The sequence below is a fragment of the Hippoglossus stenolepis genome, chromosome 9 (genome assembly GCF_022539355.2).
Source record: "Hippoglossus stenolepis isolate QCI-W04-F060 chromosome 9, HSTE1.2, whole genome shotgun sequence".
In the NCBI taxonomy this organism is placed as follows: Eukaryota; Metazoa; Chordata; class Actinopteri; order Pleuronectiformes; family Pleuronectidae; genus Hippoglossus; species Hippoglossus stenolepis.
Window position 1 is genome coordinate 8,911,640 of NC_061491.1, and position 16,932 is coordinate 8,928,571.

General features: G+C 43.3%; 1 protein-coding gene across 1 annotated transcript in view; it reads right to left on the reverse strand.

The window, feature by feature from the left end:
- Window positions 1-16,932, reverse strand: part of si:dkeyp-14d3.1 (transmembrane protein 132C) — a 136,066-nt gene that overhangs the window by 25,224 nt on the left and 93,910 nt on the right. Inside the window, exon 4 of the mRNA XM_035164932.2 lies at window positions 12,583-12,769. Within this exon, the coding sequence (XP_035020823.1) occupies window positions 12,583-12,769 (187 nt within the window). The remainder of the gene's footprint in view (window positions 1-12,582; window positions 12,770-16,932) is intronic.

Here is a 16,932-nt window from a genome sequence, read left to right on the forward strand (position 1 = left end):
GTAAGTATTACATATAGCAAATTAAAAAAGAGCCTGCACGTAAAGTAAGGGTGTAAAGAAGCATTATATAAATCAATATCTACTCACTCTCTGTGCCTCCCCACTGACATGTGTCCTGCTTTTTACCACTCTTTCCTCACCAGTATAAGACAATACGATAATATGATGAATAAATATATGTCTTAACATGGGAAGGTTCAACTGCACTAGACACAAGACAGTGATATAGTTTCACAAAGTCACTTTTTACAGATGTTTCCATGCCTGCATCCTGCTTTGTATTTCATTTGATTCTCAACAGTTGACCCGAGTGTTTGGGCTTTACTCACAAACCAGTCTGCTCCCTCAAGTCTCACAGATAGGAGTCTTTTTGTTCAATAATCTGTGGGAGAACTGCCTGTCTGCTTTATCAAGGATCTCTCTGTTAGCATTCAGCACACTGCTGTGGCTGGTAATGTGTTCTGGGCCGTAATTTCTGCCTGTGTCTTGGCTGGATCTGAAAATAAGTGAGATTTATGGTGTCAGCCTGAGTGACATGGGCAGCATGAGAAGTAGCGAGGCCGCCTGTCCTGGTGTTGCCTCGACGGCGCACCGACGGATCCACATTCTGACCCCCACCATCTCGGCCACAGCTACAAATGAACAGGTCAAGCACGGTGTTGAGTTTGGAAAATTTGGGGTGTGCATTATTCATAGCGCGGCGGGGGGAAGAGAGGGTGGAAAACATGGTGCATATGCTTAGTGTGGAAACCTCTTCATGTCAGTGCCTTGTTGTTCTGGCTGTTTAAAAGCCAACAGTCTGTCCAGATGAACCCAAACGCACAATTTAAAAGCAAAAACATACAATCTGGTGATTTTACCATGACAAGGTCGCTGGTTCGAGGCCACGGACAGGCAAACATGATACCTGGACCGGAGGATGGACCAAACAATGGATCTGTTCAAGTCCAAGAGGAGTGACAGATGGACACTCATATTCCTATCCCACTGTTTAAGTGCCCCTGAGCAAGGCACCTTACTCCCCTTTAACATCTGCTCCAAGGGCGCTTTCCAATATAAAGCTGCCTGCTGCTCAGTGTGGTCACTGCCCTTGTGTGTGTTGCATTCCGTGTGCTGTGTCCACCTACGGATGGGTCAAGAGCAGAAGTTGAATTTCCCAATTGCATGTAGCATGATTGTGTGTGCATGATTGATTCAGGATGAGAAAGGAAATCTTAATCTTAATCTTAATGATAGATGACTTGTCATTGAGTCTCTTGATGATCTTACATGTCATTTCAAGAGCAAAAGCGTTAAAAAAAATACCATGTAATATGGCAACAGTCAAATAACCTCTAGTAAATTAAATATACATTTTGTTCTGATAAACATTTTTATCCCTTGGTGATAAGGTATGTGCACGAGTGAAGAGACTGAGATGGGAGCAGGGGGGATTGCGAATAATACGCTGCAGACATTAAACGCCACTCAGTCTCAGTGTCCTGAAGCTATTAAACAGACTAAAAGAGACATGTCCTTACTTCAGCTCCTCTCCCCACAATATGCATTGCTCCATGTTCCACTTCCTCCCCTCAATTCCAGTGGGCGTTTAATTGGCTAGAATCAAGAAACATGGAGGAGAGTGGGAATAAAGGCCTTGGTAGCACCATGCAGAGCGATACATCACTGCATGACAGCACATTGAAGTGGTGGGATTGTCGTGAAGCCAACACACTGCCTTTTAATGAGGGTCCCTCTCTCCTGCTCGCTTCTCTTCCCTAACCACACTCGTCCCTCCAAGAATCAACCAGCTCCTCTCCTTTCTCCCTTTTCCTTGTTTCTTCCTGGCTGACGGGACGGAGGTGACTGCAAAAGGACCCATCTCCACTCGGCAGTCATCCCTCGCTGCCTCCAAAAAAACCCCTTTAACTGCGTTTCAGTAGCACTCTTAGGTGCACGCCGGTCAGAGATCTGATCTGCTCATTACCGCCGGTTGGGAGGAGATGAACTTGATGGCTGCTTTGATAGTGGATCTGCTGGAGAAAATGTCGGTTTAAAAGGAGAGGTAATGAGATATCATGTTGAGGATCACAGGGACACAGTGAACTGGTGCCTATGTTATTAGCAGCCACATCTAGGGCCACTTCAATAGGTACTTCCTTCAGTAATTAAGAGACACTATAGAAAAGGCACTTAATTCCCTGTCAGAGTATAGTAGGTCAAACACACTAAAGTGATGAGATGTGAAGTGGCTGAATATTTGGGCTGATTAAAGATAGATATGTGCAGATTGTGGCCGATGGTAGATTTGAGTGTGTAACTTCTAAACTACAAATTATTGTTTGTAGAAAAAAATCAGTTGGACAACCCCTGCATTCACACGTGATGGATTTCAGTTGCAAACAATTCAGCCAACGGCAATACAATATTTAAACTACATGGAATTTTACATTTTTATATAAACGATAGACATATTGTTTCCTCCAATCAAAGGTCACACCCTCTGCCTCCTGTTCCGATTTTCTACAGTGAGAAAATGTAAGTGAATATGAAACCCAATTATATTCAAGAGGGTGACAATACGATACAATTCTATTAATTCCAAGGGCAATTTTGTATCGGACAAGTAGAAGAAGAAGAAACATCAACAAAAACAATAACACAATTAAAGAACGGCACAGTTGAGTTGAACTAAAAGTACAATTTCTTTTTAAAAAATAGTAAAGGTCATAGTTAATAAATTAATTTACTAATTACACAGTCCACATGGCAGAAAGGCATTTATATCTTGCAGTATTTTTGGTTTGAATTATATTTTATATGTATGCATTTACGATGGTAATATTTCAGGAAAGAGAGTGATTGATAGCACTCGGTCTGTATGGTAAATATAATCCTACCATACCAGCTGATTAGCTCAGAAAAGCCGAAAAACTGGGGCAGGAGGAAACAGTTAAAATGCCTTTTTTTCCAAACATAACATTTTTTATCAATATAATATCTAAATATAGACAAGCCACTTAATGGACAGTTATTTGCTGGACTGCTTCTTGGCTGGAAGCAGTGTCTTGTCTGACAAGCAAAGACACAGTGACAGTAAGACGGTGTGGCTGGAGACCGTCCAAAATCCCCTGTAAGAGCACAACTTACCAGCCAGGGTGGATGTTCCCTCCTGCTTCCAGTCATAACGCTAAATGAAGCAAAAGACTGTCAGAGCCGTAGCTTCTCATTTACTCGTGTAATCTTTTTTCCTTATTTCTATCAATAAAGCAAATAAAAATATTTTCTAAGATGCTGAAATATGTCTCTTCAGGGGTGAGCTCACCATCACGTTCCTTGTCGCTGCTTGAATTGTTTGACATCTCTCAAATATCAGTGATAAATCAAAATGTATGACCACTTCCATCACAAGTGTCCCTGACTCACGAGTAAAAGAAGCATCTTCCTTCTGAATGTCCTGAACTTGACTTTTGAGGATAAAACCATTGTGACTGTGCAGAGCAGCAAAAAATAAGCAAGAAAACATCAAAAGACAAAACGGTTTGCACTGAAACCTCCAGACGATTCCCACAGCAACTGAAGTAAAAATAAACAGAAATTCCTGAGCTTAATAGACTCAGTGGTAGGAAAATTGATGTCGCATTTCTCCCCTCACTCACAAACTTCAAAAGAAGTTAAGTTGAGCTGCTCGGTCGGTTATGTAAAAAGGATTCAGACAACAGTTTATGGACAGTATTGATTTTCTCAGTCACATTGAATTGCTCTCAACCGTACATTATTTATGAGTATAGATGATTTATGGGTAAACTGACTGCAGGGAGGTGTCACAATGACGCGTTGCTGACAGGACAAATCCCCCAACAAATATTAATTACATTAGGAATCTGAAATCTTATGAAGCAACACTGTTTTAGCTTTCGAAGAAACATGCAGAAAGTAGAGGAAGGAAACAGTGTAATGCTGCTCCCGGGCATTTTTAAGGCATCTTGTCTGAAACCACCTGTCTGTGATATAAAAGTACATTTAGAGAGAGCTTAATAGTGGCTGTGCTTTCAAAGTCGACTTTCAAAAGAGGAATTATTATTGAGGGTTGGTGCAGGAAGGACGGAGCCACGCTCTGGAGCCCAGTGGCCCCCGAAATGCACCTTGTGTGGTGAGAAGGAGCTTTTGAATAAAACATGGCCGGACGTGGAAGCACTATATTTTAAGTTTATAGAACGAATCGCCTGCAATTCTCATGAATACCATACCTGTAATACATTAAGATCAACAGGTCAGGAGGGAGGAGCGAGTGTCCCCAGTGGATTTCGACAACAGTCAGACTCGGCTCTCGAAGAATCAAGGTCAGACACCAGGGACAGAAGCAACTCTCTGCTCACCGTGAGATGAGTGAGAGAGCGGCGGGGACTCGGGGGAGTTAGCTGGCGGGTGCTTTGAGCGATGCCGGTGCTGCTGCAGCAATGCCTTTTTCGTACCCCTGCTGTTCGCCCATAGAGCCAGTGCCCTGAGGCCAGGACGCAGGGAAACAACCCTGCTCGCGCCAGTCTGCTCAATTTCAGCCCGATATCTATCAGAGTCAGACGATCGATGAAGAGTTCTTCACCAACGGCCAACCATGCCTGTAGGGGGATGACCTCCTGATCTTTGTCTGATTTCTTCACCCGTCTCTGATCGAGATCCATACTGCCAGCTTAGCTTGGCTTAGCTCAGCTTAGCTGCCCTCTGGACACAGACCTCTCTCAGCAGACACAAAGGTCATCTCTACTGTAGAGTCCATTACGACAAAAAATACACAAACCTCAGCGGGCCGGGATGAAAGTCAGAATGAATAGAAGTGAGGCAGAATGTGAAGTGGGATGTGGGAACAATTATTGGGGCGATGTGAGATATGGACATGTGCAGACCCTGTCACTCTGAGATTGATCCGTCAGTCTGGATCTGCCCTTCACTTCATCCCTGCATTTTTTTTGCTGTGCTGTACAAACTTTTTTTCCCCACCATTACTGACAGGGTTAGGAGAACTGAGAGGGCTACAGCATCGGGGAGGAAGGTTCACTGCATTCCATTAGAGAAACTTGAATATAAGTGGTTCCACAGGGAACAGGTCTTAATAATTTTCCGTAGTCACAGCAAAATAAACCTTAACATGAATCAGAGAATGAATCGCGGGTCATCGTCCGGGAGTTGCGATGGCACAGTAAACAAGTCGGTTGACCTGACCGCTGGAGGAGGTTGCAGACGCATTTTGCAAAGGTGAGCTTTCTTATTGGAGACGGAGATTTTCTGATGTCACTGTAATGAGTGAGCTTCAAAGAAGCCGCAAAAACAAAAGAGGATGTGTGTGTGTGCTTTAAAAACTAACACACCACGCTCACTTTTAACCTTTCAATTACAAAAGCATTTCAGAACATATAATCCTCTACCTGAGTTACACTGGCAGAATTTGCCATTAAATCTGTGGATATGTTCTTTTGAGAGTAACTCACACTGTGCAGCAGTGCCATGAAACGGTACAGTAATCCACCCACTCACTCGTTACTGTACATGTGCAGTCACAGCGGAACTGTCAGTTCGTCCAAATTCCTTTTTACGTCCTGTGATGACTAGGGAGCGAATGGACGTGGAAGATGTTAAGTCGCGCAGCGTAAAGGACTCCAGTCGTGTACTGGATTAGCCGGGCATTCGTCACAGTCTATTGTCCTAATTAGCATTACATGTATATGCCACATATATGCACACTGCGGCAGCCTCAATTAGTGCTCCCACTTCATCATCAGCCTCTAAGCTGTGGTAGATGCTAATGGATTACTCGCTTGGGGTCCATCCATTAGCCCCTTATTGTAAACTGTATGACTCATGCTTTGTGGAGAAAGAAAAAATGCTATTGTTATCCTGTTTGTCCAAAACAGCAGGGGCATGCAACAGAGACTAAAGACAAGTGGCTGAGGTTATTGGACAATGGAAATCAGGTACTCTGCTCTTCCGGTAAACAGCTTGCACGATACTCTGTGTGCATATGATGCAGTTCTGCAGGATTAGCTGGCATATGAGTGCTTATGTCTGTATGTCTAACAATGTGTCTGATTAATGGTTCTCCAGATTTCACTTGCCTGGCAGAGGAGATGTGCACTGCAATAGAGGGAATGGAATTGAAAGGAGTAAAATGAAACATTCATTGGGGGATGTTGATAGATGACTTTATCATGTGAGAGCAGAAGTGGCCAGAGAAGGCTGGGGTGATGATGTATTGTTTAACGATACATTGGAGCGGTATGTGAATACAAACGGCTGCTTTCATTTCTCCTCATCTCTGCGGCCGTGCAGCTCCTCTGACTGAGCACAGTTTGGTGTCTCGGCTGGAACAGGAAGACTGATGAGTCCAGATATGATGTATGCCCTGTCCTCCTGCTCCCTCTCCATCACTGGGCATCCACAGCATGGGTAATGATGATGAGGGCAGCCCGGACAGGAGCGTATTACTTCACAATGGTAAAAGATAATGGACCAGCCTCCTGCTGTGCAGGGGAATCGGCGCAGGCATCCAATTATTGCCTTTAAGATCCATCTCAAGATGACCCAAAAAACACAAAGCTCTTTCACACAGAAGGAGGCGGGGGTGACAAGGGAGGCAATTAATCTAGATTGTTAGTAAAATTTATGTATGTTTGTCTGGAGCAAGTAGAAGAAATATAGGAGGTGGAGAAAAAAAGAAGAAAATATCTGGAAAAGCAGGTGAGGAGAAGACAAGCAGGTACCTTTACAGTTGACAGAAAGCATTCTGAGGCATTTCCCTGGCTCTTAACTGACGACACTTTTTAGAGGTTGTTTGATTTTTTGGGGCTTTTGAAATAATTGCTGCATTTGCAGAACTGTGGCTTCACGGTTTGAAACTGGTGACAAAGTGGTGAGCGGCGCTCTGAGTCCTCCCAGCACAGGTGGGTCTGTGACAACACGCAGGAGGAGTCCTCTTCAAAGGGAGCGGGGAAAAAAAGAGAAGTCGTCTTTGAAACCGATGTTGCTGCTTTCCCAGAGGTGTCCCCCATGGCAGAGCCCAGCACTTGGCTGGGGAAACGCAATAAAAAGACCTTTTCATAATAATCAATCCCAGCGAGGGCGCGGTAATTCAGAACGCGGCATAAACGTGCAGGGAACAAGTCTGAGGAACCATTGGAGTAATTGGCCATTAATGTGATCAATCCCAAAATAAGCTTCCCATTACTATAGTCATTAGCTTTATTACATCACAACCTTTAGAGATATGGTCAGCTACAGATCCTCATTCAGTTTACGAGATTATTTCTGGTCAAAACACGATTATAGCACGATTCCATTATGACAAAATACAGTTTAGCTTCTTAGACTAATTAGTGGTAATTACAGATGAAAGGTTTTTCTAGAACAAAACCACAGAGCTGTTGTGTCAACAGATGCCTTCAGCGTGCTCTGTGAAGTCTCCCCTCTCAACTTGATTAAAAAAGATTGGAGAATTTCCCCTCGTGTTTCTCCCTCCATGCGATCTCTGAAAACACCCTCCGAGTCTGTTACTCCACTTCTCCTCTCCCCACATTTCTTTTCCCTCTTTCTTTCATCTGTAACCTTGATTTATTGTCAACATCACTTATCATAATAATGCTCCACTGTTGCAAAAAAGAAATACAATAACCATAACAATGGCAACAAATATATGGGGAAAGGCTTTCTGTTCAATTTTATGTGCAGATACACTACAGAGGCAGCTGTAGACGATCATATTTCTTTCAAAGCTCGATGAAGCAATAGTCGATATTAATCTTCTTGATATTCTGAACAAAGTCCAGTGTAAAAATGTAATCTTCCTGAAATTCCTCTGTCCTCAAACTGTCCGGCAGCTAAAATCCAGATGAGATAAGCTCAATAGGATCTTCATTAAAAGCCTGATACGCTAATCTGAGTAAAGATTAATTATAACTGTGTGCTCAGGAAGAAAAAAAAAAAGAAGCTTAATGAGCAGCAGAGTGGTTTTTCAATTAATTTTCCCAGGGTTTTGCCTCACAGGCTTCATACTGTCTGCCCTACATTACTGGTGGAGTTTTCAGTCAGCCTGAGAACAGAGGTTCTCTGCAGGTTGTCCTCCGCGATGGAAACAGCACAAAATCTACAGTTAATCTACAGATTCTGAAGGATAAATTATCTAAAGAAAAAGAAAAAAAAGAGAAACAACAGCTTGCAGTTGTATGCCTTTGCCAACCAGTCAAGTTACTGTTTTCATCCATTTTTGTCCAGCCTCATGTAAAACACTATACATTGTGAAGAATTTGAAGCAATTAAATAAAAGGCATTGAGTGTATCTTATCACAATTGGCATATTAGTTCTTTAGTTTACACTCTGTTGGGACAAATTCTCAAGTCCCAGGGATTTTGAGCTTCCATCAAAAAATCTAGTTGATCCTTGACTCCAAGTGAACATCTGAACCACATTCACGGGAATGTGACCATATGGACGTACGTGTTTTGGAAGTTTTCTGGAAGCTGGTGAAAGGTGAACTCAGGCAGCAGCTGATGTCTTATCAGAAGGTGGAAGAATATACAAACGCTAACAGAGTAACATGAGCAATTGTCAACCCCAAGTCTCAAGATGTCTTGAGTTTGGTGCCTCTCTGTCTGGCGCATCTGACTTAGATATGAAAGTCCCTGACTGTAGACAATACAATGTACTGTTAGGTGGCCTTTATCTATAACCTTACCTTGGGTATCTGTGGAATGAGACTGTATTCTCTATACAGAGAGGCTCTATTCTCATAATGGTATTTTGCAGTTGTAATGTGTGTGGATGGTCAAAAATTCCTAGTAAGGACTACAGACTGTATGTATGGACAACCCATCTCTTCTTCCTCCCACTATCCAGAAATGAAGCCCAAATATCCCAGACACGAACCCTGCTTTCTGCACATTTGGAGCCAGAGTCTGCCCAGTAGTGATCAGGGATGGAGCCTTTGTCGGGACGTCCCACCTTGTCCTTTACACACGCTTGACCAAGAGTTGTGGAGTGAAACTATAGTTGATGTTTTCAGAAAGCAGCAGTCTGTAGCTGAAATGTAAAAAAAATATGAAACTGGATCTGGACGGCTGTGGGCAGACATCTTGGAGTCAATAGGTCTGCGTGATTCCCTATAGAGTAATCCCATACTGCAAAATGAGCACGCCACCAAAGTAATTCAATATTTGCTTCATGAAGACCTTCCCTAATCTCACCATCCCTGTACCCTCGGTGAACCTCCTTGATACTGGTTATGTGACTGTCATATATTCTGTCCACCCACACCTTCACGTGTCTGCGTGTCTGCGTGTCTGCTGCAGCTGCATCTTCACCGCTCAGTCACTACTTAGTGACTTGACTTCTGGGCACAGCGACCAGTTTTCTAATGGAATCACTGAGTGTGTTTTCCTTTTGGCGGAGAGTGGCTGCTGTGTCTGTGTGTTTAAGGTGGGTTGACAGCACTTCTCCGACATTACCTTACTTCCTCTTTTCTATCGGCGGGGATTGTTGCAAAGGGGAGGGAGAGGAACTTATCTGTGGGCCTTTTCATGCCACAATGATCTCAAGTAATCTAATTCAGCCTTCCTCTTTCTCGCTTGTGTGCTTCTTTCATATTGGTGCACGCAGTTTGCAAAAGCCTTGTGTGTGCGTGTTTGTGTGTGTGTGTCAGAGCGAGGGAGAGAAAAGGGGACTGAGGGAGAAAGACAGAGGTAATGAGTTCAGAATGTGTCTGCATGTATAAGTATCTGTGTGTTAAGTAGCACAGGGTGGCTGGAAGTAAGGAGCTCTTGTGTGGAATGATGATTCTAAATATTAGTATTAAAGGTTTACACTGATCTGTCAATATACCGTATCCACACACACACACAGCAGCTGTTTCACTGACACTATAGCCATTTTCAGACATTACCTTCAGGTACGATCTGAAGAACTGGCTACGAAGTTTACCCACAGTCTGCCTTTCCCACATGCACAACACAGCGGGAGGTTTTCTGCACAGACACGTTCACAACAGAATCTAATCCTCCACGTTATTCAGGTGAGAGGTGGAGCAGCCGGGTGCAACAGACAGAGGCAGGAAGTGATGTATTAACTCCGCTGTGGAGATCACGTGATCACGTTTCTTGACATCTTCATCAGTGTCTTCCATGTGCACGTCGCTGCTTTTTCACCGGGAGATATTTGTTTTCTTTTAGTTTTTTTCATTTTTGTGTCTGTCGTGCATTAGAAGCGTAATCAACCCCCCCACTCGCTCATGGTGGGGGATCCCCCCCCCCGCTGTGTTCACACACTGACTTCGCCTCGATTTCCATGGACTATATACTTTGAGGTCAGGCCGATAAAGTTTGTAGAAATTGCGGAGCGTCTCACTCTGACATTTGCGTTCATGCACCTCCTCCAGAGAAGATATGGAAGATCCGGTGAATGTCTGAAAGGGGTTCGGCTCACTATAGGGCCCCCCCGGTACTTTTTATGAAAGGGAAAGTCCTGTGATACTCTCCTGAACATGGAAACAACCACTGAGGTTCAGAACTTTTGGTCCCAACAAAACTGTCACAAGTTCAGTGGGCAATTTTCCTGTCCCTAATAGATTTAGCCAAATTTAGCAAATAATTGTAAAATCAGGCTAATAACTGAGATGGATTTTTGTCAGTGTGAAAAAATCACATGATTTATGGTGAGTCGTAAAAACTCCCTCTTCAATGTAAAATGAGCGGAATAATCAGAGTGAAAAAGCCGACACTTTAGGAATTGATTGATGATTGCATGCTAGACTTTGGAGGGGGTCCACTAATTTACAGATTTGTCTCGCAAAAACGATAATGGAATTTATATATGTACACAAGCCAAATGAATTTCAATCAGAATTTATGATGAACATTTTATTTAGAATGTGTTCTTCAATGAGCAGGCTCTTACCAATTCTTTGGTGGAATCTCTTTTGTGAGCTGAGCCTTTACGAGATAATCATGCAAATCATCTTTGCAGTCCTTTGCCAGTGGAAGGTGTGGGAGCAAACTATATGTTCCTCGAGCAGGGCTGAGGATACGTCAGTGACATGAAAAAGATGTGAGCGAAAGAACTGAAATTACACGGCAGCATTGGACACATAGCTTTAATTATCCTGAGAATGGATCAGTGGGTGAGTTTGCGCCGCATCCCTCTGTATTCAGGAACAGCCACCCACAGGCATCTATCATCTGCACAGCTACAGGCAATACTTAGAGAATAATATTGGAACAACAGTCAGGTCTGTACTGTGCAGATCAGAAGCACCAAAATAGAAATGTATGCAACCTTTGTTGCAGTATTTAGCTGCTGATGTGACGGCACATCTTTCTCTTTCATCAATAAAGTTGATGTTGCTTTTTCTCTCTCGATGTAAATCAGAAGCAGTGATTCACAGGTCACTGAGCAAAGCTGCGGAGAAGCGTGAATGGCTCTCTGTGTGAAGCTATAAGGGGTGTTTTGGTAAATCTACACAACTGAGTAACTCTGCCTCACTGAGGGAGACACAGCTCCAGGCTCACCCTCAGGCCAGAGCCACCCTCCAGACGCCATCTGAGGCATGCTGGGAGCTACAGACGCTCGCCTCCTGCCCTGCTCCTAAATACACTCTGCGGGCACAGACATTACAGCTCTGCCTGCTCTATCAAAGCACCAGTAATAGACGAAGGATTCAGGTTCAATACTTAAGTATAAGTACTACTACTACAATGTGCTCTGTTAAAAATTACAGCCAATAAAATGATATGTAGTTAATTAAATTTTATACAAAATGTAGTTTAGTATTTTCAACAAAGTTCACATGAAGTATAAATGATCAATTCAACTGAATAACTCCTTTCACAGTGTTTATAATTGTATTGTGTGATTGCGTTATTACTGATGAATTAGAGAATATGCAGTAATTTGTTCCAGCTAATTCCAGAACTATTCATATTTAGTCTGAGTGTTAAAAAAAATACTATTTTGTTGAGGGGATAGGTCCGGGAATTTTTTTTACTTTCTTTGAGATGACGAAAGGCAAAGATCTGAGCACCCTTCGAGTTTTATAAGAATTGGGTGGCAGCTCACACCCCTCACGTTTATAATGGTCGTCAGGTGTGGGACTAGTATGCATTTAACATATGTAACATAACTACAACATACAACTGACTGTGTGACATTGCTTGTGGCCATGGTAACTTTTATCAATATCAATGTTTTCTTATCAGAAGTTCTTCAATGTCAGGTAAATTACTTTTACTCTACATGATGTCAAAGCAAATATCCTGCTTTCTATCCATGTTATGTTATGAAAAACGTCATTATAATCCACACAGAACAAGTGACCTGATAATGTTCATCTCTCTGCTTCAGGCCCCCATCATTCATGCTTACAAGTGCAGCAGCTCTCAGCCATTTCAGATGCAAAGCATTTAATCTGTGTGCTGAAAGCAAACATTTACAAACAGCGATTCACGCTGTAGAATTAATAGAATATGGTCTTTTGTATTATCAAGACGCAGATGTCACATTCAGTGTGATGAGTGCGTTTGCCACCAATGTGGGTGTTGCACCGAGCTGGAAGTGGCATCACTCACCATGGCCAGGGGCACGATGCCTGCCAGGTCCTCCTGCGCCAGTCGGATCTCCGTCTCCACCTCTTGAGTGGTGGCGCGACTCGCCGGGTACTCCACCTGCCACGCCATCCATCGGCTGCCCAGCGGCTCCGGGAAGCTTTCCATTTTCAGGTCCACCTGGAGCACCCGCTGAACCCCCATCTCAGACCTGCCAGAGTGCGAATAAAAAAAGTGTCAGTGAACAGATAGATGTCTGTGTGTGCGTGTTGTGTTTGTGTATTTGTACAGATACACTCGTTTGGATCATTTTGAGTCTATACGTCACAGAGTGGGGTAATTTTAGGAAAGTGAGGACATTTTGGGCAGTCTTCACTTTCTGACACACTTTTAATGAGCTGCATGAGGGTTAAGACTTGAGACTTCAAGGGTTAGGGTTAGAATTCCGATCTGGGTTAGGAATTTGGTTTTGATGTTAAGGTTAGTTGAAGGGAAGAGGGAATGCATGCTGGAAATGAGTGTCCTTGCTAAAATAGAAGTACTAGAAGTACAATAGTGTGTGTGTGTGTGTGTGTGTGTGTGTGTGTGTGTGTGTGTGTGTGTGTGTGTGTGTGTGCGCTAATGTAGTTCATTCAACCCACTCTCCGCTGTAATGACGACAAACGGTAAAGGCTGATCAATGCGTCTGTGGCTGAAATCTATGACATTTTACCAACTGAGATTCTTCAAAATGTCAAGTCCCTCTGTGCTTGACTCTTTGGTCAACCCTCCACTTGATGGAATAATATCACCCTCTTTCTCTTCATTCCTCTTATTCCTTTCCGCGGGGGATGTGCACTGTAAATAGTAGCCATAATCTCTGTTCCTCGGCACGGTTCAAAGGAATGCTTCACCAGGTGTCACCCCCGCTAAGATGTTGATGGTCGGGTTTGTCACCGGCGCCCTTGTTTGCCCCGGCTGAGTGTAAATATACGGCACGCTTCGGCACAATCTACGGCAAGCTGGAATTAAGTCAGACAAATGGAGAGCGCTGATAATAAAATTTCCCATGGCGCCATAAGTCTCTGGTGCTCAGGGTTTAAATATAGCCTGGAGGCAGGAAAGGTCAGCTTTGCACAGGAGCTGGAAGAAATGGGAAATGGCACAAAATCTGTTAGCCATGTCTTGCGTGTCAAATGGCGGGACTCGGGACCAATAAATTTCATGCATGGTCTCTGTGGCGCACACCGACACAAAAGAAGGTATTGTAATTTGAGCATGGTGAAGAGGAGAGAGACCGAGAGGAGGAGAGATGAATAAATCCACATGGTCTTTTGTTAGGAGAGGATGGTGCATGTGTAAACACAGTAATACTCACAAAAGAAGAAAAGCTGATTGTAATATCAAGCAAACCAAACGTTGCCATAAAGAGACATAATACATATGTGGTACAAGACAGCAACGCAAATGTATAACACCCTAAATTAATAATATGGGAGTAAAAACAGTAAAACTATAAATAATAGAGTGTGTCTTATCCACTGCTCTCATATTCACATAGGTCTGACATCAATCTGTTATTATTCAATTTAATTCTGTGAGAATGAAGGATTTGTCGCGTTGCAGAGCACAACAACCCAATTTTCACATCCAACAGAGGTGAGTATAAATAATTAAGTTGACGAGCAAATAACTTGTTCGGAGCCGTCAGAGGCGTAATACGACATCGCGGACTTGCATAACTATCCCCACAATGCTGTGGGAAAAAAGACAGATGCTAATCTCTACTTGCAGACCAGTGAAGCCACGAGCTTCGCCGGGCAAGCGGAGCTAGCAGATGATGCACCGAGCGTCCAGAAATAAACCTCTGAGTGCTCCGCAGTCATTGAGCATCACACAAGACTCATGTCAGGCTTCAGCCCAAATGGCCTAGTTTCTGCAGCACAGGCACAATTTCTGCTGCAGACAAACGGCATCAGACACGCAGGCAAAAGAATGGAAGTAACTGTGCAGCGGAAAGGTTTGATTGTGCTGCACACACACTCCCCACGTACACGAGCAACACTCAACACCTTCACGTTAACTCGTCTGTTATTAGCTTTTATCTCTCTCCCTTCATAGATGTCAATTATTTCCCTACTCGCTCACAATCCCGTTGCCAGAATAGCAGCTGTGAATGCTACGAATTTTATGAGGTTTTCAAATTTTCTTTGCACAAGAAAGGTGCCAACAAAATATTGAGGTTATCAGCATGTACAGTGAGGCGATATAAATAGCCCTTTTGCTTCATTTTAGCATTCAGACATGCACTAAGTTTGCATTTTTATCCATCTTCAAAAAGAGGAGCTGAAAAGATGACAGCTATAAAAACGAGGACGAGTGAAGGAAAAGGGGAATAGCATCTCAGAATGGTGCAAAGATAAGATCAAGGACAAGAGCGATGACATATAGAGGAATGCACACCATCACCTCAACCGGGCCATTCTTTGTCTTCGATAGATGACACCTTTCCAGAGGAGTGAATGGAAAATATGAATGAATGTCTCTGTGTTTGACTGTAGTTTAGCTAAAGGATGAGTTTCAATGCACAAGTCTGAAACATATGATGGCATTGTGAATACGACTGACTGTTAAAAACTAAGGATACTGCTGACTGTATGTCGAGCAGGTCAATAAGTTGTAAAGCAAATGGAGGGAACGATAAAAGATATTTAATCCTCGCAGAGATGTTCTGATCGTCTGCTGCACATTGACAGGTAATAAAATGGAACCCGACAGAAATGTGACGCAGGCGTTGAGTCAGACACCATGTTCACCACCAGCACGCCATCCTGAGCCGACCTCCCGTCTCCACGCTAATCACACAGCTCGCTGGGGGAAACTGTTCATTTCTCCGTTGGTTCCAGCATGCGGCCTAATTCAATTAGCAACAAAGGGCCCGTGGACGTGTGCCACCCAGCTGGCCTTCGCCTGATAATTATCTGTAAACTCGCTGCGGTTTGACTAAATCTGAGGCCAGACAGACGACCAGGGGGCGGCCAAAGGCAACGGAGAGGGGCTCGGTAGATAACAGGCCCTGAAGTTGGAAGCAGCTGGCCCTCTGGCTCAAGAGACCGGACTGGAGAGCACATCACACTTGACAAGATGCTGCCCGAGACAGCAGCTCGACAACCGACTCACTGAGAATAGCACAGAGGTGGCTGAGAGGACGCTGTTTAGCCCCATCCGGGATGCTCATAAATCACAGTGACAACAGCAGATCTGTAGGATACAAATTATACACAAATCTCTGTGAAAAGCTTCACACCACAATGTGTTTCTTTTATGATGCTGTATGTAGCATTTTCTCTACATCAAAACAATATGACAATGTGAAGCCAATTGTTGATATGAACAATAGAGGTTATCGTGACAGTGATCTCTCCCACCACCAACATTGACTACTTAAGTATCTAAAAATTACAAGACATATACTCTAAAGTCAGGGGTTGGGACCCTCCAGCTTCTGGGCCACATTGAGCCCATAAGACCATACAAGCATAAGACGGCAATTCATTTTTTTGTATAGTAAAAGAACAACATAAAATTGTAAACTAACGTGGTGATACTAAGTGGTTAGCACTGTCACCACACGACCTTGTCAATCGACTGTGTGAAGTTTGTTCTCTTCTTGCACGGGACACAGTCACAGTGATGAAAAAAGATCTCCAGCATCGTCACGGCTGAAACATGCAGGTAAACTGGATGAGGTACAAGGACAAATGCTCCTGGAAAATTAAATTTGATTTTTTCCCTCCTCCAACTGGTAATTATTGTGCATGGGATCACTGCCGACTTTGATCTTGTTTTTGCAAGCCATGTATGCCAATAGGAAAGGGGTAATGTTAGCAACTTGTTTTGGTTGAAACCAACTGCGAGCATGAGCACGAGCACGAGCACGAGCACGAGCATCATCATCATCATCATCATCATCATCATCATCATCATCATCATCCTTCTCATCACTACCATCTGACATCAGATGCATCATCAAAAAAAGCAGATCCAGCCATCAGAGAGGTTACTGTGATATAACGTATGGGTTTAATATTCTAGTATGGCCTGCGGAGGATGTTATAAAAACTGAAATGGCCGTTCATAGGAAACAGGTTCCCCAGCTTTGCTATAAAGCTTGTTTGTATCCCGACTCTCCATCATCAAAGGTTTCCCACAGAGTTTTGTCACATATCTATTGGTCATGATTACAGCATCCATTATTTTTGCGATTAAAGGCATAAGTCAATAATCTTAGAAATGCACTGATCAGAGTCAGAGAAGAAGATCAACCCCTCTGTTTATATTTGCCTGGTAAATACAAACAGGGGGAAACAGCTTTGAGTAACCCCTGTAAAACTT